The sequence below is a fragment of the Mangifera indica genome, unplaced genomic scaffold (assembly GCF_011075055.1).
Source record: "Mangifera indica cultivar Alphonso unplaced genomic scaffold, CATAS_Mindica_2.1 Un_0008, whole genome shotgun sequence".
Taxonomy (NCBI): domain Eukaryota; kingdom Viridiplantae; phylum Streptophyta; class Magnoliopsida; order Sapindales; family Anacardiaceae; genus Mangifera; species Mangifera indica.
Window position 1 is genome coordinate 98760 of NW_025401100.1, and position 27284 is coordinate 126043.

At 32.9% G+C, this 27284-nt stretch overlaps 2 protein-coding genes across 2 annotated transcripts; both read left to right on the forward strand.

Annotated features, from left to right (window-relative positions):
• Positions 1 to 2131: 2131 nt before the first annotated feature.
• LOC123205513 lies at positions 2132 to 12944 on the forward strand. The gene is made up of 5 exons (XM_044622480.1): positions 2132 to 4143; positions 4261 to 4423; positions 9214 to 9377; positions 11340 to 11595; positions 12477 to 12944. Exons 1-5 carry the CDS (start codon positions 2537 to 2539, stop codon positions 12579 to 12581), a joined length of 2295 nt encoding a protein of 764 aa, XP_044478415.1. The 5' UTR covers positions 2132 to 2536; the 3' UTR covers positions 12582 to 12944.
• A 7912-nt stretch (positions 12945 to 20856) lies between these two features.
• On the forward strand, positions 20857 to 22486 carry LOC123205538 (MDIS1-interacting receptor like kinase 2-like). Its single transcript, XM_044622514.1, has 2 exons — positions 20857 to 21499; positions 21567 to 22486. The coding sequence occupies exons 1-2, from the start codon at positions 20857 to 20859 to the stop codon at positions 22484 to 22486; spliced, it is 1563 nt and encodes a 520-aa protein (XP_044478449.1).
• Positions 22487 to 27284: the final 4798 nt, after the last annotated feature.

Consider the following 27284-nt stretch of genomic DNA (forward strand, 5'->3'; position numbering starts at 1 on the left):
CTGTTTTAACCTGTTTCTTTAATCAACAATGTGCTTGCCTAACGTTCAATTTAAATTTATTGAGTATATTGTTCTTGTGCCCGACTTTAACCAGCACCCTTTTAAATCAAGAATAGCCTCTTTATGTTCCGACGTTAGTTGCAGTTATGCTAGCTGAATTGATTTTCATACAAGCTTTTCACATAAGTAATGTGTCATCTAGAAGCAACTGAAATTTCTTGGTTGCACTTACCCCAAAAAAAAAAAAAAAGAAAGAAATTTCCTGGTTGCTTCAAATCGGTTACAATGAAGAAGCGGTGAAATTTAGGCGGTGGTGAATTTGCGGAAAGTTAAAGACGGTCGGGTGGAATTTTGACTTTGAAAAAATTTATTTGATATTAAATAATTTTAAATTAAATAAAATAATATATATTATTTATACATCTAAATTATATAAAATATATATATAATATTACTCTCGCCTCTCATGATATCCTAGCTGTAAATAAGGAAATTATCTACACTTTTTGACCTTGTAATTCCAAGGCCAGCTTTTTCAATGAACAGTTCTGTAAATTATTGGTACATGCACCATCTTTTCAGAACTTGGTTTACATGTTATTTGACACGCAATTTTTTTTACCAAATAACCAGTATGTTGTCGACAACTTCACCCAATAGGTCACTCGTGGACAAAATTAAACTTTTCTTTTTAAAGTAATATCTCATAAATATATATATATATATATATATATATATATAATAAAATAATAAACATAAATTTATATAAAAATAATAATATATTACAATGTAATTAAATAATTTTAAATTAAAAATATAATAACATTAAATTATATGTGACATATTATTGTTTATACAAAAGTCTGTGTTTATTGTTTGTATAAATAATGTTATTTATAAATAAATTATACAAAATTATCTGTATAAATTAAAATGTTATTATTTGATTATATAATTTTAAAATAAGATAAAAAAATAATCAATCATATTACTTAATCACATAAATAAATTGTATAATATCTAATTAGATAATTTTATAATGAGATAAAAAATAATCCATCATATTATTTAATAACAAACTATCTCACCAATTTATATAAATAAATATATCTCTATATATTTTAATGTTAGGAATGAGAAATGAACCATAAAAAGTTAAGCATTATACCTTAAAGGTAACCCCTGAAGAGAGCCAAGTTAAGGGTGGATATGAATATGATTGAACTCGAATATCTTTTGACTCAAATTTGGTTCAAATAAAAAAATTATTCGGCTCAAGTTCATTAAGCCAAAATTAGGTTTGATTTAAATAAAAAATGATTTAGCTCGGTTTGGTTTGAGTTAGACTTAATTTTGTAACTCGAATCAATAGTTCACATTCATAGCTCAGTTTGATTTGAATTGATAGTTTAAATTTATGGCTCGAATTCATAGATTAAATTCATAATTTATGGATAAAATGATATTATTTTATCTAAATAATATTTAAAATTACTTATTTAAACTATAAATTTAAGCTAAACTGAGTTATAAATTTAAACTATAAATTTAAATTATAAATTTAAATTAATTCAATCTAAATTAAATTATACATTTAAACTACTAATTTGAATTATAAATTTGAATTAAATATTTTTTAATTTAAATTTGATTTAATTTAAAAATGATTTAAATATTTTAATATAAAATAAAAAAATTTAAACTAAATTGAACCAAATTGAATTAATTTTCAAAACTAAGTCGGTTGGAATCATATGTTGGCATAACCCGAGCGCTTATGGTTTACTTGCGTGACAAGAAACCGGGAGGCGACAAGTTTTTTCTTTCGAATTCATGAACGCGTAAGAAAGGAAGACCTAAAATAAATGAAATAAGATTTATTAATAATAACCTGAAGATTTCATCTCTACCATTGATTCTGATCCTGATTAGCCAAGATTATAACAGAACCCAATCAAAGATCAAAAGAGATCAACATCAATGGAGAAAATCAAGCAGTATTTGGCGTGGAAGAGGCTGGTAATTACTACTGTTTCAGAGATTTTGATAACTAACAAATCAGAAATAAAATTTAAGTCAATAAATAAGTAATAAAAAATTGGTTAAAATAAATAAATAAACGAGTTCTCCTACTCAGATCCTATGGGTCTAGCTCTCTCTGTCTCTCTTCCCTTCTCTATGAAGTAGCGCGGAGCGCCTTCGACTTCACTTTCATGGTGCACCGTACACACTCACTTTTTTATAACCGTCAATATCATTATCAAACAGAATCCCAATCCCTCTCTACCTTCTTACATACTCTTCTACGAAAAAAAAAAGACCCACAAGCCAAATCAAATGAGACTCGAATGCATCACATAAAAGTCTCTTCATTTCACTGCAACAAATTTCTTTCATGTTTTAAGCGCTTTTAATCGACAGTATTTGATGGGGGTTTTGGGTTTTTGATACTGGTTTGGGTTTGTTTTTCTTCAATATTAAGTCTTCTGAGCTTTTATATTTTGTGTCGTTAAAGAAGTAATTTCCTTTTTTAAGGATGTATAAAATCGGTGATCAGATAGAGAGAAACAGAGTTGTAGATAAAATGAAGAAAGATGAAGAGCTTGAAAAGATGTTGAGTGGGATTCATCACCATCAAGTTCCATATGTCAAAACTGGCCACAAACACCCGCCTCTTGTGAGTGGTTCGGGTTCACCTTTTAGTGGAGTGGTTCAGCTATCAACAGACCACCCTTCTGCTCCTGCAAGTTCTTTTTATCCCAATGGGTTTTATTTAGCTGAGGACAATTTTTCACCATTTTCAACAGTGAATTTTCCCTCTGATATTGCGGATGTTAACAAGTTTAAAACACCAAATGTCACAGATGATCATGTTAGTGGACTGTGGTTGGATTCTCACTCAAACGAGTCTTGTCGTTTTGGGAAGAATGTTGTGCCTGAGAGGTTGGATTATGATGAACTAGGTTTGTGTGAGAGTTTGTATAGAATGAGTGTTGGAAAGGAACAAAAGGATCATTGTATTATAATGAACAGACATGAGATGAACCCACAGGAGGTTAGCTTTGGTTTTGGTCATGGTTATGTGGGTCTACCTTATATGGTTGAAAAATATGGCATATCTGATGGCCTCAACAACACTGATTATCAAGGAGTTGATACCTCTCCTGGTGTTGTATCTAGGAGTTTAGATGATCAGATGAAGTCTGTGTCGATTGCTTTGGGTGGTAGACGTGGTGAGGGAGGGTTAAAGAATGGTATTTTTTTTCACAGTCAAGCTAATGACATGCCTCAGGCCCCATGTTATGGTATCATAAGGAATTGTGTATTCGAGCAGAGAAAGGAACAGGAAAGGAGCTGGAGTAATGGGGGTTTACAATCACAGAGTTTTATTGCGAGTAGGCCTTACATTAAGGATGCATTGTTTGGATCACAAAGACATGGATTGGATACAATGGGAGAGACTGGTTTCATGAATCAATTGATTTCCACTCCCTTGATGTATCACGATTTGGGTTTAGATTTGGAAACTCAGTTGTGTAATTGTTCATTGTTGAAAGAAAGGACTAGTGTGATGCCAAACAACAGGGATTCTGTGTCTCATGTGCCTTTAAATGAAGAAGGGGTGGTGGATGGTTTTGGTGTTGAAGACAGTTTCATCATACAAGGAAAAAGTCTTAATCATATTGTTAACAAAGCCCCCGGTTCTTTGGGTGGTCACAAGAAGAACACCCTCAATGAGGTTGCCACCAAAAATCCTCCAGAGAAAATCTCTAAACTTGAAAGTTGTGCTCAGAATGGAAGACTCTGTGAAAGTGGTCAGAATATAAGTAGTTATTTCCCATTGCATTTGCTACCAAGTTCCAGTTCGTTGGCTGAGTTCCGGGGTTATATATACTTAATGGCCAAGGATCAAAATGGTTGTCGGTTTTTGCAAAGGGTCTTTGATGAGGGAACTTACCAAGATGTGCAAACTATATTTAATGAGGTCATTGATCATGTTGTTGAACTTATGATGGAGCAGTTTGGCAATTACCTTGTGCAGAAGTTGTTAAATGTGTGTAATGAAGAGCATAGGACACAGATTGTGCTTATGGTTTCCAAAGAACCAGGGCAGCTTGTCAGAATTTGCTTGAACACATATGGGTAACTCATATATAAAGGACTTAGAAACAGTCTTGTTCATTTAGTCAATTATTATTTGAGTTAATTGTTCTTGAAAAATTTTTTTGTCAATGAATGACATTTTTGTTATTATTCCAGCACACGAGTGGTACAGAAGTTGATAGAAACGCTCAAAACGAGGCAGCAGGTTTCAGCAGTCAAGGCAGCACTGAGACCTGGTTTTCTTAATCTCATAAAGGATCTGAATGGAAATCATGTGTTGCAACGCTGCTTGCAATGCCTTAGCAATGAAGATAATGAGGTACAGTTTTTTCCTTCCATGGCTTTCCATTGTGAAATTTCAGTTTGGTTCTAAAAATCTAATGAACTTGTGGTTTATTTTATCATTCTTGAATTCCTGTGTGATCTTTTTTTTTTGGTTGAAATGAAGCTCTTTTCATCCTTCAGTTTTTCATTCTTATTAACAAATGAGGTGCCAAGTTTAAATTATTAGCTAAGTTATAGTGTTTCAAAGCGTGGCAATTCATATCTTCACTGTACTTTATGAATTTTGTTGTGATATTTTCGTGAAGGGTGGACATGTTCCTAAATCAATTTGTGACAATATGAATCTTATGCATTGCCTTGGTTCATGCATGTGTAACAACTTTAGACAGGAATTAGGGCATTAGTTGGGTAATAATTACTTAATATTGATTATGATAATAGTTAGTTAGTATTGATTATCTTAGATATTTGAATTTGAATAATTTATAGGATATAATTAAGATTTAAATTTGAAGGTGAAGATACTATTTGATTAGGATAGTAATTTTATAGGATAATAATTGATTTTGTTGAAATAAATGGGATTGGGGAGTTATGAAACATATATGGTATGTATGATATTGGATTAGAAAGTTATAAAACATGTATGATAGGTATGGATAGTATATATACAGGGGAGGTAGGATTGTAAAAGGAAGACAACTATATATTGATCATCAGTGACGAGAAGTGAGAAAAAAGATAAGAACTTGATTTGATAACCTCGAACTTGATAGTGGCTTAAAATGGTAAATTGGAATATTCTGACTACATCTCAAACCTACCAAAAGTCCAAAATGATAAATTGGGAAGTTATGATGAAAAATTGGTCGATTTCAATGAAATCTGGCTATCAAATTTTGATTGTTTGCCTAATTGTCATACCTTTATGGCAATGAAAGCAAAACAAGGATATAACGATAAAGAATATGTGAAAAGAGAAAAGGAAAACTGGGTCAGAATTACCCAACCCAGTTGAGAACCTAAATCTTTTAATTCAAACTCAAACCCAACTATCAATACTCAAGCTCAAACCCTAACACAATTTTAGTCAATCCACCCACATTTAATCTATCTAGACTGATCCATTTCAATTAAACTCAGTCCAATACCCAATCCACACAAATCCAATCCCACCCATATTAAATCAGTCTGACCCACAATTCAATAAATTAGCGCTAAACCAAAGGCTCGACTCAAAACTCAATTGGGTTATTCGAATACTTCACACCAAGTCTAACCTGTCATCTAAGGTTGGATTAGAGTGAGCTGAACTTGAGTTCAACTCACTTTAGTGGAGCTAGTTCGAGCGTGCCGAGTTTGTTTCAAAAGTGTTTAAGCTTGACTTGTTTGAAAAGAGTCGAGCTCGAGTTTGGGCTCGGATTGATACTAAAATAATGTCGTTTTGATGCGTATTAGTTAAAATGATGTTGTTTTAGTCGATTCGTATCGAATTTTATATGTTCGTGAGCTTTACAAGTCGAACACTTCTTAACCTTGAGTTCGAGATCATTTGAGCTAAGTTCATTTCAGGTTATTACGAATCGAGCTTGAACTCAAACTCAAACAAACTCGAATCCAATTCTACTACCATCCCAAGCCCAAATTAGTCTAACCTACTTCTCTAAAAGGTTTTGGATAAATAGAAAAAGAAGGAAAAAGGAAAAAAGAAAGGGCTTTCCAATTTTCACACCTGAAGTAAAATGTGATTTTCAAAGGGATAGATAGTGTTGAAATTAGATAATAATAATTAATTAATATTGATTATGATAATAATTAGAATAATACTGATTATGATGGTAAATGATATGATAATAATTGATATTACAATTTGAATATTTGATAAGATAATAATTTAAGTTTGAATTTAAAAATTAGGATATTATTTAATTAAGATAATATTTATGTAGGATATCATTGATTTAGATGAAATAAACGGGATTGGGGTTATAAAAACATGTATGATATGTATGAAATTAGATTGGGAAGTTATGAAACATGTGTGGTAAGTATGGGCAATATATATAAATGGGAGTTATGATTGTTGAAGGAAGCAAAATAATGTCCTTGAGTTTGGGGTACCTTTCAACTAATTGGGAGACTATGATCTTGGAAGGTGCTAACTCGTGTTGCTAACATTGTTTTATAATTGAGTATTTTGTTATGTTTTAGAGGTTCTTATCAAAGAATGATAATATTAGGATAATAATGAAATTAAATTTCAAATCCAGGATTATAATAATAATTAAAAATTTTAATAATATTTGAATAAAGAAAGATTATTATTGAATTAATTTCGGAAATTTAAAGATTTTAATAAAGTCTAAATTAAGATATGATTTTAGGAAAAAATAAAACTATGTATACCCATTTTTGATATACAATTTATGTACACATATGAGGTGTTATCATTTGATTGAATATTTCTTTATCATATGATGACATATGTTTTAAAATCACCTAATTACATGATGACACATCACTGTGTACATAAATTGTGTACAAAAAATGGGTACATATAACATTACTCTTTAGGAAATGAGAGAATAAAAAGTGCAACAACATAGGGGAAAAGGGAGGGAAATTTTGGTAAGAATATTTGAGGGAAACTTTTACCTTCAAGGAAGGCTCTCTCTAATTGTCTGGGGAGGACTAACACCTCTTTCTTGCAAGAATTATTTTCTTTTTTATCATTATTATTTACATTTATACATCAATATGTTATTAAGTTCAATTCATTGTTTTTCCTACTTGGTTGTTTTGTTTGTTCTATGAGATTGATTAGTTTGCACGGGTTACCATTAAATTGGTATTGGAGCACGTGAGATTTGCTTTAGCGAAAAGAGAATGAAAAGGAAAAGTATTGATCTAGAGAAGATTATGGTGATAGTGATAGATAAATTGGACACTATAAACACTAATTTGAATTGTTTGGCTAGAGGTTTGGAACAATGAAAGAGCACATGAAAGACTTAAATAGGTTGCCTTTTAACAACAATGACAAAGGAATGAGCTCCTTGAATTTTTCTCAGTAAATTACCAAAATAAAAAAAAAAAAACGATGACAAAGGAGGAACTTTGATGGAATTGGAGTTGCCACAATACACACAAATTGATAATGGTCGTAAACAAAAGATTGAAAAATTTCGGTGGTGAGACAACAAACTCTAGTGAAACCCATACCTAGCCAACGAAACTTGATCATGCACATCTTCGCCTTGAAGTGAATGAAAAAACAATATAAAAAGGGTGAAATGAAGAGCCGAAGAGGAGAACTGGATCATAGAGAATCAACTCAATCCAACCACTTAATCAACTCGAAAATCATGTCATTCCACAATAACAACCCAACCCGATTTGCTTTGGGTGCTAATCACCACTTAAGCCCACCCACTAATAATCTATCCAATCCACTAAACCACTTACACTCAAACCCCAACACAACTTATTACTTAGGTCTAACTAGTTGTCTTGACCTAAAACCTAATTTGATTAACTCAAATACAATTTATTGACCAAACAGAATCATTCACGAGTCAAGTCCAATCACAATCCACTTAATCAATTCCAAACCAAACCCATTTCAATTAAACATAAAACATTTTGAAGAATTGAATTCCTAATTTAAGTTTATGATAACAATAATAATAATAGATTATGATAATATTTGAATAAAGAAATGATTATGATTGAATTAGTTTTAGAAAATCAATGGTTTTAATAGAGTTTGAATTTGTATAGGCTTTTAGGATATAACAAAATAAAAGGGACAACACAAGGGAAAAAGGGAGGGTAAATTTGGTAAGAATATTTGATTGAGACTTTTATCTTGGGAGGAAGGGCACCTCTAATTGCCTGGGAAAGAACGACACCTTTTTGGTTAGAATTATTTTCTTAATTTATCACTACTATTCGCATTTATCAATGTTATATTGAGTTCAATTCATTGTTTTTATTACTCAGTTGTTTTGTTTGTTGTGTAGGATTGATTAATTTGCATGGGTGCTATCAACATGCTTATAATAGTCTAACTAATAGGCAAACTGTTTAACAGTGATTAGTCCACGTGTGTAAGGGGCTAGCAAAAATTCTGGCTTCATGTTGACCAGACACAAACAACTTCTTTACCTACAAATTAATGATTCTCCTAGTTTGGTAGATCTGTCCTGCCAATTCATAATCCTTCAGTGTAGCTTGGTACCTAGTTTATTGTGTCAGTTCTGATCATCGATTTGGCTCATGTGCCTGCATGCATAGTTTATACAATTTTTGCTTGGTACCTACATATACATGGATTCAGGACCAACAATTCACAGCCTCTAAATTCTTGGAGCTGGCCATGTTTGGTGCTCTGTAGCCAGATGGGACCCAGGGAGATAAAGTCCATTCAACTGTTAATAGTATAAGCACCAATAGGATTGATACAGATATAATTCCTATTGCTGGATTAGCCCATCCGTACAAATCCAACCTGAACCCTGTCGTATTTGTGACATCTCCAATTTAGTGATGGCAAGATGAACTTAAAATCAATTTAGTACGTTTAATTTTATCTTTACTTCGTGTCTTTTTTCTTGAGCATTGATTACTAAAATGTTCTATTTTCAAATGTCTGATTGTTTTTGATTAATGGCTTCTAAGCTTCTGATTGAAAAAGTGAAGATTTTAACTAGATGTATGCTTTTCATTGAAAGAATAGATAGTTTGCTGGACCTGCTATACTACTGTCTAGAGATTCTAAATTTTGATCTTTTTTCTTGTTTTTTCTGATAACTTTTCCTGCAGTTTATTTTTGATTCAGCTGCAAGGTTTTGTGTTGAAATTGCAACTCATCAGCATGGTTGCTGTGTGTTGCAAAGATGCATTGCTCATTCAATTGGTGAACTTCGTGATAAGTTGATAACTGAAATTTCCAATCATGGGCTTCTCCTTGCTCAAGATCCTTTCGGGTATGACCTAAAATGTGTTAATTCTTTTTGTTATTTTCTGACAGTCAAACTCATAACAGGACATGATAAAATATGTTATATTTATGAGTAATACTATGCATACTAATTTTAAGTTTGCAAATAGGTATACATTTATGTATGTATCGTGTAATTGAATATTACTTTATCTTTAATTTAAAATTATTTAATCATATGATAACATACATAAAATATATACCTATTTATATAGTCAAAGTAGATATATATAGTTTTATTGTATATATTCTAACATTACTTGTTCATTGATAAATAAAATTATCATAGCCTTCTATGTTTTGTTTGAGGCACCTCAACGTTTAATTAAAACCTCGCTTCTTTGGACAAGCTGTTCTTTATAAAATATAACTTAAGCTACCATATCATGTTGTTATAGAGGCAATTTTTTAATCATGCTAACAAGTTCAATAATATTTCGAAGATATAGATCCATCCATTTCAATGACAGAGCCCTTGGGAAAAATATTCTCTTTTTAAGTATATAAAGGATGCATTATGCTGGCTGGGTATCGGTCATTTGTTATTGTGGCAATTGAAAATATTGTTCCGTTTTACTTAAGTTTTGAACAATTACATATTTATTTCCATGAAATATCTCATTATTAATTTCTTTTTATCTGGCCTGTTGCGCTGGTTATTAGGTAGGGTAAGCTACTCAATCTGCATCTTATATTGATATGTTACCTGATTATCTATATGTTGAAAAGAAACTGAGTTGCTCACTTTATATACATACATACATATATATATATATAGTTGAAATCTACTTCTGGATTTTCAAAGTTGATGCACACATGATATCTAAATTCCATCATGAACATGCTGACAAGAGTGGTTGGTTAAAAACCCTTGATATTGGGAGATGAGATAAAGACAAACAGGACATAATACTTAGCTGTGATGCAAATACTTACACTTTCCTCTCAAAGAAAAATATATGAAAGCTATAGCTTTCATATATTTTAGCTTTCATATATTTTTCTTTGAGAGGAAAGTGTAAGTATTTGCATCACAGCTAAGTATTAGCTTTCATATATTTTTCTTTGAGAGGAAAGTGTAAGTATTTGCATCACAGCTAAGTATTATGTCCTGTTTGTCTTTATCTCATCTCCCAATATCAAGGGTTTTTAACCAACCACTCTTGTCAGCATGTTCATGATGGAATTTAGATATCATGTGTGCATCAACTTTGAAAATCCAGAAGTAGATTTCAACGCAACTTTATGAACCTTGATCAAAAGGAATCCAAGTTTCAGGATGTTGGCCATCCTTTCCATCTTCATTTTCCCTTCTCATATCTGGTCCTCTCCTCTGTTGACATGGCCATTGCTTATAAGTTTTGTTACACACCCTAAATTATCTTGATAAATTATTCTTGTCTCCCAACTTAGATGTCAATACTCCCATTTGTCAACCTTAAATCACTATGTTTCTCCGTCCATCAAACTAATGTTTACAGAAAGTGTTGCTTCCTTGGTTGCTCCGCATTTGGGTACAAGAGGACTGGTCAGTTAATGCCTTTCTATAATGTGTTCATACTCCAAAATATCAATTTAAATATACAATCATACGAAGTAAGACTATGTGCATAAATAATGAGTATTATTTTGTATACTAACAATGATGTATCACGATATGATTAAGTGTTATTTTTTCTCTAATTTAAAACCACCTAATCACATAGTGGTATGTTCTCGTTAGCACACAAATTAGTACTCATTGTTAGTGCATGTATTTATCCCAAAATAAATGTTTACCCTCATGTATCATTGGCTAATTTTATTGTTTTGTGGTTTTTTTTTTAATCATTCTTAACCTTGGACAGTAAGTTAATCCAAGAAGTGGTTGCTTTTAAAGTTACTTTGGTTCTGCACCATGGTTATATCTGATGCTATGACTCAGAAAACTTTTATCATTCTGTGGCAGAAATTATGTTGTTCAATATATTATAGAGCTGAAGATCCCTTCTGTCGCTGCCAACTTCCTTGCTCAGTTCAAAGGCCGCTATGTTCACCTATCAAAGCAAAAATTTAGCAGTCATGTTGTGGAAAAATGCCTCAAGCATTTTGGAGAGAGTCGATCACAAATTGTCCATGAATTGCTGTCTGTGCCTCATTTTGAACAGTTGCTGCAAGATCCATTTGCCAATTATGTCATTCAGTCTGCATTGACAGTTACCAAGGTTTGGAGCACTACATTCCTCTAGCAACTTCTTTGATGTCTTCCAAACTGTGGGAAAAGGACTATTTCTCACCCAAGTTTTAGTAGAATCTCAAAAATACATCCATGATAGTTCAAAAACCGAAATATCCACCCATAGACTAGTTTTTGCTAGAGGTCAGAATAAAATTATTATTTTACTATTAAATTTTAAACTCTAAAGAATTTATATCATTTCCCCTTTTTAGTTTAGAAAATTAACAATTTTTCTTATAATAAAACTTTGAAAAACTGTAATTTTTCCCCTAGCGTTTCAGTTTTTTAGGTAAGCCACCAATCCACTAGAATCTGATGGCTCAACGGCGATAGAGAAACGTCTAGAAGCATTGACGCTCTGAACAACGATGCGTCGACATTTTTGGACGACGATACGTCATCCAGAGGCATCAATCTGGACGATGATGTATCATCTAGAATCATCGATCTGGATGATGTATCATCGCCTAGAAGCATCCATTTGGACAACGATGCGTCGTCCAGAAGCGTTGATGCTTCTTCATCGTCGTTGAGCTATCGAATTTCGGTGGATCAGTGGCTCACTTGAAAAATTGAAACTCTAGGGGGAAAATTGTAGTTTTTCAAAGATTTATCATGGGTGAAATTGTTAATTTTCTAAATTAAGGGGGAAAAATTATATAAATTTTTAGGGTTTTAAAATTTGGAGTAAAATAATGATTTTACCTTTACCTATGATAGAAAATTCTAACAGAAGTTAGTCTATGGGTATTTGGGTTTTTGAATTGTCGCGGGTGTGATTTTGAGATTTGATTAAAACTTGGGTGGGACATAGTCCTTTGCCCCCAAACTTTTGATAGAACCTTACTCCTTAATTTTCATCTTCAGGGTCCCCTTCATGCTGCACTGCTTGAAGCTGCTCGACCCCACTCTTTCCTACGAACTAGTCCATATTGTAAGCGGATTTTCTCTCGAAATCTGTCAAAGAAGTGATGTAAATTCGTGTGTGGTGGCAAGTGTTGTTGCTCTCCCAAACTTACTAACCTGTTCACTATTCAGAAGTTTTACTATCTCTTGGGGCACCGGATGTAGAAGAGCCTTCAAAATTTGAAGCGGTTCCTCAAGAGAACCTTTGAAACTTAGTATCTACGGATGATCTCTCCATGATTTTGATGAAAGTAAACTGGAAGTTTTTGCTCCCGGTTGTTTATTTTGCTTATACAACTTATATGTACTGTTCTGTTGTCTTCTTGGTGTTGTTGTTTTCCTGTTGATCTGAACTGTTAATGTATAATGTTTCACCCTTTTTACTTCTAATCTGGGTAAATGCCATGCGGTAGTTTATTTCCTCTTCAATTCTGAGATGATTTTCTTTAAGAGATGACAAAGGACTCCTTTCAAAGAACATAAAAATGATATGGAAAGATTCTACTCTAACTGGGACCAATGTCCCAAAATTATGACTGCTCTCCACCCCTTATTGCTGTTCCATTCTCGTCAAGGTCTTTGATTGCGTATGGCAGAGGTATTTCTCCCGGAAAATACTCTAAGCAAGTGGATATGCTCTGCTATGACTTTTCCATTCCAGTTGGAACCATGCATGTCTTCTAATACAACCAAACAGTGAATGTAACATTTTTCTTCGGTCCATCTCTATAGTTGAGTTTGATAAATGATAAATGAGTTTACCATTTACTCCTGCTTCTGCGTTGACAGTCATTATCCGACGAATTTTCATGAAACAGTTTTCTTTACGTCGTTTCAATTTTGTTTTATTTGTCACCATTTTGATTACAAAAACTCTAACCGGCTTATTAAATATAATTTCAAAATCAATAAAACTGCACATAATTTTATATATAAAAAAGGATATGTTATTATATAATTGAATATTATTTTATTTTTTTAATTTTTATCTATTCAATTATACAATGATATATCATTATTTATGTATAAAATTATATATATAACACTTCTTTTTGAAAATTTATTTATAGGGAGTGATTGAACACTATAGTTTGTCAAATCTATAATATTTTGAACAACAAAATTTCTGCCGCGGAACCAAAACAACTTTAAAAGCAACCACTTCTTGGATTAAATTACTGTCAAAGGTTAAGAATGATAAAAAAAGTAGCGTGAAACAATAAAATTAGCCCATGATGCATAAGGGCAAACATTTATTTTGGGATAAATATATACACTAATAATGAGTATTAATTTGTGTGTTAACGAAGACATAATACTATGTGATTAGGTGATTTTAAATTAGAAAAAAAGTGAAACTTAATTATATCGTGATATATTATTATTAATATACAAAATAATACTTATTATTTATGCATATTATCTTACTTTGCAGGATTATATATTTAAATTGATATTATGGTGTATAAACACATTGAAACACAACAAATGCATTATAGAAAGGCATTAAGTGACCAGTCCTCTTGTACCCAAATGCGGAGCGACCAAGGAAGCAACACTCTCTGTAAACATTAGCTTGATGGATGGAGAAACCTAGTGATTTAAGGCTGACAAACGTGAGTTTTGACATCTAAGTTGGCAGATAAGAATAATTTATCACGATAATTTAGGGTGTGTAACAAAACTTATAAGCAATGGCCATGTCAACAGAGGAGAAGGCCAGATTTGAGATGGGAAAATGAACATGGAAAGGATGGCTACCATTCTAAAACTTGGGTTCCTTTTGATCAAGGTTCATGAAGTTGTGTTGAAATCTACTTCTGGATTTTCAAATTTGATGCACATATGATATCTAAATTCCATCATGAACATGCTGACAAGAGTGGTTAGTTAAAAACCCTTGATATTGGGAGATGAGATAAAGACAAACAGGACATAATACTCAGCTGTGATGCAAGTTCTTACGCTTTCCTCTCAAAGAAAAATATATGAAAGCTACTCTTGGAAAAGACTCACAGTATATATACGTATAAAAAGAAAGTGAGCAACTCAGTTTCTTTTCAACATATAGATAATCAGATAGCATATCAATATAAGATGCAGATTGAGTAGCTTACCCTACCTAATAACCAGCTCAACAGGCCAGATAAAAAGAAATTAATAATGAGATATTTCATGGAAATAAATATGTAATTGCTCAAAAATTAAGTAAAACGGAACAATATTTTCAATTGCCACAATAACAAATGACCAATACCCAGCCAGCATAGTGCATCCTTTAAATACGAAAAAAGAGAATATTTTTCCCGAGGGCTTTGTTAATGAAATCGATGTACCTGTATCTTAAAAATATTATAATATCTATAATAAAATTATACGTATATATTTTAAATATATAAATACGCATACTTTTGATATATATTATCGTGTGATTAAATAATTTTGAATTAAAAATAAAAAAATATTTAATTATATGACAACACACATAAATCATGAACCGTGGCCAGAACTAATATAACGCGATGCATTTGTTAGGGATATTAATTAAAATAACCTAATTTTTTCCATTGTATATATATGTAGTCATTTTTTCTTTTATTATACATATATAGCTTAAAATATAAAATATCTAAAATAGTTATAGGTTTTCTACTCACTTAGTCAAGACTCATTTAACCAAGTTATAAACTTACTTACTTAGTCAAGACATAAAACTCACCTACCACTCAGCCAAAACATAAAACCTGCAAAATAATACAATAAAATTTAATTATATTTAATTCATAAAAATTATTATGAATTTAAAAAAGAAATTTATGCACACTTGTTTGCTCGACCAACTTATCTGCCCAAACTATCCGATCATGATTGATCAGTCAACCTATTCGACTAATCTCAAATCCTAAAATTTCTTTTTTAAATGTAAAATTAAACTAAAAAATAATTATATTTATATAAAAAAAAGATAATTATATATATTTGTGTGTGTAATATACCAAAAAAGATATTAGCATTTTAATTAATATCCTCGTTTGCTAAGTTGGTAAGAAGACTCCAAACATGTAAATTGTAACTTGATTAGAGGCTTATACTGAATTAATAGAAAAATTCTTTTTAATTCATTATGTTTCTTTCACTTATTTTTTATATTTTTTTATTTGTTACTTTCTTTCCAAACAAGAACCATAAACCCTTAAATAAATTCGACGAATTGACATTTTATAAAATTTTTAGATTCCATTCACACATAAAAAGCAGATTTGATAGGATTGGTGATCTACATCACCCGCCCTCCTGTTCGTCTGCACAGATACATGAAAAAGGGAAATAAAACCATTAACAAATATCATCACCACACATCATGAGAAATAAATTTTCGCCAGTGGCCTGTCATTTCTGAAGCTTACTAGCATTGAAGTGAAGACTGGTGTGGAAGGGGAAATTAGACAAACTTGTTCACTCATTAATGGTTGAAGAAGATTAAAGAATCAAAGCAAACTTCATCCTTAAAATCTAATACTTGTTAGAATTGACTATCACTTGGTTAATAAGGTATTATGTTGACGTATATAGTCATGATGTCCAATTAGTAGAGGGACTCCGTTCCCCAATGATCGGGTTTTTTTTCAGCATTTTCTTAAGGAATGAGAATGTTAATAGGATCTGGATTAGTAATAAGAGTCCTAAAGAAGTTTTGACTTATGGATGATAATCCATATAAATATAAAAACTAAAGAAGTCTTCACTTCAATGCTAGTAACCATTAACAAATCTTAGAATTCAGGCTAGATTATAAAAACTAAAAATAGTAAAATATTAAATTTATTTATTAATATTATGTGACAATATATAAAATCAAATCAACATAATTGTTAAATAAGAGAATTTAATCAAATCAACATAGTCTTAAAAAACTAGTTTAGTTTTAATTAAATAGTAATTCATCAAAGATAATGTCAAGGTATTTATTAAAATAGTCATTTATTTTATCTTTTATATATATAAAATCATTTTTTTATTATATAAATATAACAATTTTTTAACTTGATTTTGTTTTTGAAATAAAAAAGATTATAAGATTTGAGGTTGATCGAATAGGTCAACCAGCCTGCCAACAGTTGATTGGTCAACCAATTTTTTAAAAATAAATTGATTAGTTATGTGTTTGACTAACTAACCATCTAACCAATTATCTATTCTTTCGGTGAAAAGCATACATCTAGTTAAAATCTTCACTTTTTCAATCAGAAGCTTAGAAGCCACTAATAAAAAACAATCAAACATTTTAAAGGAGAATATTTTAGAAATCAATGCTTATGGAAAAAGACATGAAGTAACGATAAAATTTAACTTCTTAAATTGATTTTAAGTTCATCTTGCCATCACTGGGTTGGAGTTGTCACAAATATGACAGGGTTCAGGTTGGATTTGTACGGATGGGCTAATCCAGCAATAGGAATTATATGTGTATAATATTCTTGGTGCTTATATTGTTAACAGTTGAACGGACTTTATCTCCCTGGATCCCCTGTGGCTACAGATCACCAAACATGGCCAACTCCAAGAATTTAGAGGCTGTGAATTGTTGGTCCTGAATCCATGCATGTGCATGTACCAAGCAAAAAATTGTATAAACTATGCATGCAGGCACTTGAGCCTAATGATGATCAGAATTTCCATAAAAGCTCCAACACCTACACCGACGGAGGATTATGAATTGGCAGGATAAATCTACCAAACTAGGAGAATCGTTAATTTTTACGTAAAGAAGTTTGTGACTGGTCAACTTGAAGCCAGAATTTTTGCTGGCCCCTTACTCACATGGACTAATCGTTGTTAATCAGTTTGCCTATTAGTTAAACTATCCTAAGCATGTTGATAGCAATCATGCAAACTAATCAATCCCACACAACAAGCAAAACAACCGCATTGGAAAAACAATGAATTAAACTTAACAAACTATTGATACGTGTGAATAACAATGATAAATTAAGAAAATAGTTCTAGCAATAAAGAGGTGTCAGTCCTTCCCAGGTAATTAGAGGTGCCCTTCCTCCCAAGGTAAAAGTTTCTATCAAATACTCTAACCAGATTTTCCCTCCTTTTTCCCCTCATGTTGTTGTCCCTTTTTTCTGTCATATCTTAAAATCCAATCTTAATTCAAATTCTATTAAATCATTGATCTTCTATAACTAATTCAATCATAATTCCTTTGTTATTCAAACATTATCATAATTTTTAATTAGGAATTCAATTCCAATAAAATGTTTTTGGTTTAATTGAAACGGGTATGGTTTGGAATTGATTAAGTGGATTGTGATTGGACTTGGCTGGTGAATGATTGAGTATGATGGATAAATTGTATTTAAGTTAACTCAACCAAGGTTTCGGATCAAGTCTAATGGTTGGGTCCAAGTAATAAGCTGTGTTGGGGTTTGAGTGTGAGTGGTTATGCAAATTGGCTTGCATTGTTATTGTGGAATGGAATGATTGATTAAGTGGGTTTTTTGACTGGATTATTTCTTCATTATCCGATCCTTCTCTTCGGTTTTTTGATCGGCTATGAAGTAGAATATTGAATGCAATCATTTTGTTTGTCAGTAATAACTACCATTAATTTATTATATTTGTTGTGTATGCCTCCAATAGAGTTGGACTCGAATCGAGGTCATTTGAGTTTGAGCTCAAGTTTGATTTGAATAAGTTTGAAACAAATCACCCTTATACGAATTCAATCGAGTTCGAGTTATTTACCAAATTTTTCAATTAAAAATTTTGATACAAAACAACGTTGTTTTAATCAATATGTATTAAAATGATATCGTTTTAATTACAAAAAATGAATCGAATCAAATTCAAATAAAATTCGAATTCAACTTTTACGAGCTCGAATTCAAATTCGAGTTCAGCTATATATCAACCGAACCGAATCCAGCCCCAGCTTCTTATAATAAAAATCATATGTATGTCAATCATTATGCTTGAATATACTGACACAATTCAAAACTATAGATATTGACAAAAAGAATATTTTTAGGCATAGGGATGAATATAGGGACAGATATAATATAAGGATTACAGGAAGAGAAGCCGCAATAGAAGTAAAGATAGATGTGATCGTGACAGATACAGTGAGAGAGAAAGAGATCATTGTCATCGACGCATGAGCTGCAGCTCTAGTCCTGATAATCGAAGGCACTCTGGGAGAGGCAGATATAATAAAGAGACATGCAGTTGAAGCCGATCTTATGGAAGGTATTGGATGTTTATATATATATATATATATATATATATATATATGTATGTATTTTCTCTTTTGAATTAATGGTGATTTTTCTAAAAATAAGATGGAAAGTTTTAAAACATTTATATTGAAATATACTTAAAAGATTCAAAATATATATATATATATATATATATATATATATTACATAGAGAGAGAGAGAGACACCCACACGGGGATATATATTCTCGTCATTGAATTGACTTTTGTAATTTCTTATTGTTTCGAAAATGTTTATATCTTGAAGTGCCTCCCCTACTCGGCATAGTCCTGATTCTAAGGGCCCTTTTCAACATTAGACTCAGAGAGGTGAAAGTCCTGTTGGACACAACCCAAAAGAACACTCCCCTGCTCTGAAAAGTGTGTCACCACATGGTCGGCGCTCTGTTTCTCCAAGTCCATCTCTGCAGAGAACCAATGCTCATGTGAGTCCCACATTGACATTTTTCAGTTCTAAATTGCATCATGAACTTTATGGCTGAAATGTTTATGTTGGTATTTTTACTTTGTAGGAAGCATGAAGCAGCATAAAATGTGATAGAAATTTCTTTTGCTTGATGGGTTGTGTGTATTTGCTAGTTGCAATGTGTTTTTCATTAGTATAATGCTCAATGCGTGATTTGATGGTAATTTATGCTAAACTGACATATCATGTAGAAGAAAAGTTTGAAGCTAGACACTTTATTAAAACTAGTGCCTTGTTTAATAGTTTTGACATAAGTTTCTGTGCTTTCATTTTGTACCTTGGATGCTAATTTTTTTCCGCTTGGTGATTTTTCACTGAACATGCATATGTTGATTATCATATGTTTCGGTTAGTAGGTTCGAATACTCTGATTGCAAGATGATAAACTTGCTGTTGGTCCTTTTAACTTAAAAGAGTACTGATGTCCAAACTTTCTTTGTTGATGCCCTGATTGGTAAGAATCATTAGAACTTATTAAAATAAGCTTTATAGAAGAGAGGATATTAACTTGTCCATTTTCTTTTTCACGCTTTCTGATTTTTGATAGGTTGGATGACTATTTCCCACCCAAGATTTGTTGAAAATTCAGTTCTCCCATCTATCAGTCAGTCTTACTATTTAATCTTAACCGTAAAAGGGTAGAAAAGTAGTATAAAAGATCAGAAAAAATCATGTATTGAGAAAACAACTTTTGCTCAAATAAGTTTGATCATCAGCCATAGAAGAATTAGAGTGGTAGATTGATTATCAATTCAAGCACCTATTGTCAAGTAGCTTTCTTCCAAGTCAGCGTGATCTAAGCTTCTTGCCCTCTTTAGTACGTCCTTAAACTAATCAACTCTTCCATTCCAACTTCCAAGTTCCAATTCCAAATTCCAGCACCCTTTGGAAGTGTTGGACTGCAATTTCCCAAATTAAATTCAATAAATTTCGCCTGTGAATGAGAAGAGAGGTCAGAGTCAGATTGAGACAAATAAAGGGATCTAGTCTGGTGGTGACTAGCATACGAACGTGAGAGGAGATTGAGTCAAGAAGAGAGGAGAGCGTGAGAGAGTTTGGTGAGTCTTATAATATAGGTAATGAAAAAGAAAAGAAAAAATTGTACTGAAAAAAAATCGAGGAGAATTATGCAAATGCAAGAATTCAAACTTAGTCCTAGCGTTTGCTGTATGTAGGAATTACGGAGTACCATCAAAACAATAAGCTTGTTGGGTAAAACATTATATTTATATATCATTAATCTATTTTTTTCCAATCTGATCGATCGGACAGGAAAAAACTGAACTGGGGCTCTAACCTGGTCAAGGTCAGGTAAAAAAACACTGCTATAACACAGATTTTGCATGGATGTGCTGCTATATTGGTTGGACTGTCCATGTTGTATTAATTTGAGTTAAAGAGGCTGTATAGTTCGTGTTTTTCATTCAGTGTTTAGTATAGAATCTTCTAAGTTTTTTTTTTCCTCCTGAAATCTAGCTGGTCATACTCATATTTGAGTACTTGATAAGGTATTGTATATTCTCCCCGCTGTAAAACTTATGTAGAACTTGATGAATCTTCACTTAAATGCTGCTAAACGAGCTTTAACAGACATGGGCAAATTAAGCTTTAAAAAACTACTTACCCTTCTCCTCCTTGTCCAGTTCTTGTGCGTTGTTGCTTCTGCCTCTTCTATTGAAGAGGCAAATGCTCTCCTAAAATGGAAAGCTAGCTTTGAAAATCAAACAAAATCTTGGTTAACTTTATGGACTCTGGTTTCTCCTAATGCCACCAACTCTAAGCCACTCACAACCCCATGTTCTTGGCTTGGAGTTTCATGCAATTTAGCTGGAAGTTTCATCAAAATAAACCTTACTAGTTTTGGTTTAAATGGTACGCTGTATGAGTTTTTAACCTCCTCTTTCCCTAATCTTAAATATGTTGATTTTGCAGTAAATTCACTCTCTAGTGTTATTCCATCTCAGATTGGTAACCTGTCAAAGCTCATTTATCTTGACCTATTCTTTAATCATTTCTTTGGAAAAATCTCACCTGAAATTGGTCTCCTAACAAATCTTCAGATCCTACACCTTGATGAAAACCAATTGAATGGCATAATTCTATTTGAAATTGGTCAGTGTCGATCTTTTAATGAGCTTGCCTTGTATAACAACAGTCTAGACGGTCAAATTCCTGCTTCTCGTGATAATCTGAACAACCTGGTTAGGTTATATCTCTACAATAATTCGCTTTCAGGTTCTATTCTTGTAGAAATGAGAAATCTAACTAATTTGATTAAACTTGGATACCAACTGTCTTATAGGCCTCATTCCTTCCAGTTTTGGAAATTTTACTAAGCTTATTGTGTTGCATGCCTTTGACAATCAACTTTCTAGTCCCATTCCTAAGGAATTAGGAAATTTGAAGTGTCTTGAACATTTAAGCCTTTATTCAAACAATCTTTTTGGTTTTATTCCAACATCATTGGGTAGCCTGACAAACCTCACTTACCTTCATCTCTATGGAAATCAGCTTTCTGGTCTTATTCCTGAAGAGCTTGGAAACTTAAAATCTCTCATAGATCAAGAGTTGAGTGTAAACCAATTAAATGGTTTGCTTCCTCCTTCGTTTGGCAATTTGATTAATTTAGAAATATTATATCTTCGCCAAAACCAACTTTCTAGATCTAGTCCTCAAGAAATGGGAAATCTCATGAAATTGTCAGTACTGCAACTAGACATAAACCAGTTTACTGGTCCTTTGCCCAACATTTGCCAAGGTGGTTCACTTGCATGCTTCAGTGCAAACAACAATAATCTCACAGGTAACATCCCTAAAGGCTTGAAAAACTGCACAAACTTGCTAAGACTCTGTCTTGAAGTCAATCAACTCATTGGAGATTTAGCAGTAGTGTTCGGTATCTGTCCAAAGCTGAGCTTCATAGACATTAACCATAACAAATTCCATGGTGAAATATCATCTAAATGCGGAAGTTGTCCAAATTTAAGTTCCTTACTCGTGGTGAGAAACAATATCACTGGAATCATACTACCAGAGATTGGAAATGCAACTCAGATACAATCACTTGATCTTTCTTCCAACAATTTAGTTAGGAGGATTCCAAAGACATTGGGGAAGTTGACTACTCTTATTAAGGTCAACTTTAGTGACAATCAACTTTCTGATGTCATACCTCCAGAAATTGGACTACTGACTAATCTTGAGTCTTGGACTTGTCCTTAAACAAAGTAAGCCAGGCAATATTGGAAAATCTAGGAAACTTAGTCAAGCCTGCGTTACCTGAATTTGAGCAACAACAAATTTAGCCAAGAAATTCCAATTCAGATCGAGAAGTTAATTCACTTATTTTAGTTAGATTTGAGTCATAATTCTCTCAGAGGAGAGATACCATCGCAAATGAGCCATTTGGAGAGCTTGAAGTAGCTAAATCTCTCCCACATTTCTCTTATGGGTTCCATTCTGAATAGTTTTGAGGAAATGAGGGGTCTGTTGTATGTTGATGTATCTTACAATCAGTTGAAGGGCTTTATTCCTGAAAGCAAAACATTTCAAGATGTTGCTATGTTACAACAAGGGATTGTGCGATAATGTTCAGGGATTCCCACCAAAAGACTTGTTTGAGGATAGGTCTAAAGACTTAAGATTAGTCAATGGGCCAATTTTTGGAGGTATGACATTGAAAAGTTGATTGTCACTGAAGTTGACCTTAATAAGAGTAGTCAACTTTCCCAATGTCTTTGGAATCTTCCCAACTAAATTGTTGGAAGAAAGATTAAGTGAATGTAGCTGAACTGTATTTCCAATCTCTGGTGGTATGCTTCCAGTGATATTGTTCCTCACCCCACAAGTAAGGAACTTAAATTTGGACAACTTCCCCATTTAGATGATATTTCACCATGAAATTTGTTATGACTTATGTTTATGAAGCTCAACTTTGGATAAATACCGAACTCTGCTGCTAAATCTCCAGTGAGTTGGTTGACTTGAAGACAGACTCTTAAAAAGCTTGTACAATTTTTCAAGATTTTGGGGATGTTACCTGTGAGATTATTGTTGTTTGCAGTGAAGTATGCAAGTGAACCACCTTGGCAAATGTTAGGCAGAGGACCAGTAAACTGGTTTGTGTCTAGTTGCAGTATTGACAATTTCATGAGATTTCCCATTTCTTGAGGAATGGATCCAAAAAGTTGGTTTTAACGAATCTATAATATTTCTAAATTAATCAAATTGCCAAATGAAGGGGGAAGCGAACCATTTAATTGGTTTACACTCAACTCTAGATCTGTGGGAGATTTCAAGTTTCCAAGCTCTTCAGGAATGGGACCAAAAAGCTAATTTCCATAAAGATGAAGGCAGGTGAGGTTCATGAGGCCACCCAATGATGTTGGAATAGAACCAGAAAGATTGTTCAAATAAAGGCTTAGATGTTCAAGACACCTTAAATTTCCTAATTCTTCAGCAATGGGACCAAAAAGTTGATTGTCAAGGGCATGCAACATAATAAGCTTTGTAAAATTTCCAAAACAAGAAGAAATTAGGCTTGTAAGACGGTTGGTATTCAAGTAAAGTTCGATTAAATTGGTTAGATTTCCAATTTCTATAGGAATAGAACCTGAAAGCGAATTATTGTGGAGATATAATCTAACCAGGCTGCTCAGATTACCAAGAGAAGTAGGAATTTGATAGTCTAGCCTATTGCTATACAAGGCAAGCTCATTAAGAGATCGGCACAGACTAATTTCAGATGGAATTGTGCCATTCAGTTGGTTTTCGTCAAGGTGCAGGATTTGAAGATTTGTTCGAAGACCAATCTCAGGTGGGATTTTTCCAGAGAAATGATTGAAGGATAGGTCAAGATAAATGAGCTTTGATAGGTTACGAATCTGAGATGAAATAACACTAGAGAGTGAATTTACTGTGACATCAACATATTTAAGATTAGGGAAAGAGAAGACTGAAAACTCACACAATGTATAATTTAAACCAAAACTGGTAAGGTTTATTTTGATGACACTTCCAGCTAAATTGCATGAAATTCTAGGCCAAGAACATGGGGTTGTGAGTGGCATTGGGAGAAATCAGGGTCCACGAAGTTAACTGAGATTTTGTTTGATTTTCAAAGCTAGCTTTCCATTTTAGGAGAGCATTTCCCTCTTCAGTAGAACAGGCAGAAGCAACAATTCACAAGAACTGGACAAGGAGGAGAAGGGTAAGTAGTTTTTTAAAACTTAATTTGCCCATGTCTGTTTCTTTTTTGATATTGTGCTGATAGTATACAAATTCCCTCTTATTTATGGCCAGCAAGTTAGTAGAGTCCGGCTAATTTGCCCATGTCTGTTTCTATCTTTCCTTAAGATAGAAAATTATACAGATATAATTCCTATTGCTATTTTATTCCTATTTCAAAATAAATGTTTACCCTTGTGCATCGTAGGCTAATTTTATTGCTTCATGATATTTTTTTAATCATTCTTAACCTTGGACAGTAATTTAATCCAAGAAGTGGTTGCTTTTAAAGTTATTTTGGTCTCTATACCATGGTTTTATCTGATTCTATGACTCAGAAAACTTTTATCATTCTGTAGCAGAAATTATGTTGTTCAATATATTGTAGAGCTGAAGGTCCCTTCTATCACTGCCAACTTACTTGCTCAGTTCAAAGGCCGCTATGTTCACCTATCAAAGCAAAAATTTAGCAGTCATGTTGTGGAAAAATGCCTCAAGCATTTTGGAGAGAGTCGATCACAAATTGTCCATGAATTGCTGTCTGTGCCTCATTTTTGTTAGTGACTTGAGGTTACTTGTGTCTTTTAATATAATCCAAGTCAGCATAATTATTTTGTTAGTTTATGTTTTGTTTAAAAATGGATGATGATCCATATTTTATGGAACTTTTTCTGATACAAGTATGGTTTGCCTTACTTCTTGGCATGTGAACTTGTACCTTGATGTATAAATGACTTTATTTTGGAAATGAAAACATGCTCTCTGTTATTTTCCTGGAAAATAACTTGCAAGTCTGCTTTACATCCTTTTTTCTTCTTCCGAAAATGTTAAATCTTTTGGTCCAGTCATTTGTTTCCAGATTCTGCAGGTTCTCCAACATGGTATCAGAGCTTATATGATCTTAGAGGAGTTGTGTCATTTCAAATCAAAAAAAACTCATCAGCAAAAATAAACAAGGCTTTCTTCAGTCAAGTAAATGGCTTCTTCCTCATCTTCCTTATCACCTCCTGTTTATAATGGTGAAAATTATCACATTTGGGCAGTTAAAATGAAAGCTTACTTAAGGGGTGTAGGTCTCTGGCAGTATGTAGAGGAGGAAAAAACACCACCTCCATTAGGGCCCAATCCTACTTTGAATCAAATAAGGATACATGAAGAAGAAGTTACTAAAGGTCCAAGAGCCCTATCCATCATCCATCAAGGAGTAACTGATGTTGTTTTCAGCAAGATTGTAGCTTGTGAGACTGCTAAAGAAGCTTGGGACAGACTTAAAGAAGATTCCCAGGGCAATGAAAGATCAAGGCAAATGTTTACTCTAAACTTAAGGAGAGAATTTGAAGTCTTAAAGATGAAGGAAGCAGAAACCATTACTGAATACACTGACCGAATCATGAAGGTAGTGAATCAGATTAGACTGATGGGTGAGAAATTATCAGACATGAGGATAGTAGAGAAAATCCTTGTGAGCATTCCTGAAAGGTATGAGGCAAAGATATCCTCATTAGAGGATTCAAAAGACTTTTCAGAATTGACTCTTTTAGAAGTAGTAAATGCTTTAAAAGCTCAAGATCAAAGGAGAGCATTGAGGCATGAAGATGCAACTGAAGGAGCTTTTAATGTGAAGCTTAATGAGAAGAAACCTGGCAGTAGCTTAAGCAAGAAAAATTATGTGGAAAAGAGAGAAAAATGGAAACAAGGAAGTGAAGGACAGAGAAATAGTGAGAAGAAGTGGAGATATCCTCCATGTCCATACTGCAAAAAGAAAGGCCATTCACAAAATCTTTGTTGGTTCAGACCCAATGTGAGGTGTAGAATCTGTAACCAGTTAGGCCATGTAGATAAAGTATGCAAGAACAAAGGAGGAAATCCAACTCACCAAGTTCAGCATGCTCAACAAGCTGAGAAACAAGAAGAACCAAGTGAAAATTTATTTGTTGCTACTTGTCTTGCAACTGACAGAATGCATACCACTTGGTTGATAGATAGTGGTTGCTCCAATCACATGACATATGAAGCTGAACTTCTTAGAAACATGGATGAAACTTACCTCTCCAAGGTGAAAATTGGCAATGGTGAACTTTTGGATGTCAAGGGAAAAGGAGTTGTATGCATAGAAACCCCATCAGGTACTAAAGTCATTAAAGATGTTCTTTTAGTTCCTGAAATTAATCATAATTTGTTAAGTGTGGGACAAATGTTGGAAAATGGCTATACTTTGCATTTTGAAAACAAGTCTTGCATTATTTTTGATCCATTAGGCTGTGAATTAATTACTGTTGACATGAAAGACAAGAATTTTGCCATAGATTGGAAACAAACTTGTGTCAGTGCATATCAACATGTTGAACTAAGTTCCAATTTGTGGCATAAAAGGCTTGGTCACTTTAATTATTCAACAATGAAGCAAATGCATTCTGAGAGTTTAGTGATGAATTTGCCTGCTATAAGTGATCATGATACAGTGTGCAAGGTGTGCCAACTAGGAAAACAGACCAAACTTTCATTTCCTATCAGCAAATCAAGAGCAAGTGATAAACTTCAGCTGGTTCATACTGATTTGTGTGGCCCCATGAGTGTCTCATCCTTGAATGGAAGCAGATTCTTCTTGCTTTTTATAGATGACTACTCTAGACTTTGCTGGATTTACTTCCTTAAGCAAAAGTTAGAAGTGTTAGACATATTCAAAAAATTTAAAGCTGAAACAGAGAAACAATCAGGCTGTAAGCTTAAAGTGATCAGATCAGATAATGGATCTGAATACACTTCAAAGGAGTTTGCTGCATTCTGTAATGCT

Bases quoted from the DNA above. Each gene is read 5' to 3' on its own strand.
- LOC123205513 (XM_044622480.1), top strand. From the start codon at position 2,537: ATGTATAAAATCGGTGATCAGATAGAGAGAAACAGAGTTGTAGATAAA. The intron at 4,144-4,260 runs GTAACTCATATA...TTATTATTCCAG, and splicing joins ATTTGCTTGAACACATATGG to CACACGAGTGGTACAGAAGT. The intron at 9,378-11,339 runs GTATGACCTAAA...ATTCTGTGGCAG, and splicing joins CTTGCTCAAGATCCTTTCGG to AAATTATGTTGTTCAATATA.
- LOC123205538 (XM_044622514.1), top strand. From the start codon at position 20,857: ATGGGCAAATTAAGCTTTAAAAAACTACTTACCCTTCTCCTCCTTGTC. The intron at 21,500-21,566 runs GTTCTATTCTTG...ACTGTCTTATAG, and splicing joins CTACAATAATTCGCTTTCAG to GCCTCATTCCTTCCAGTTTT.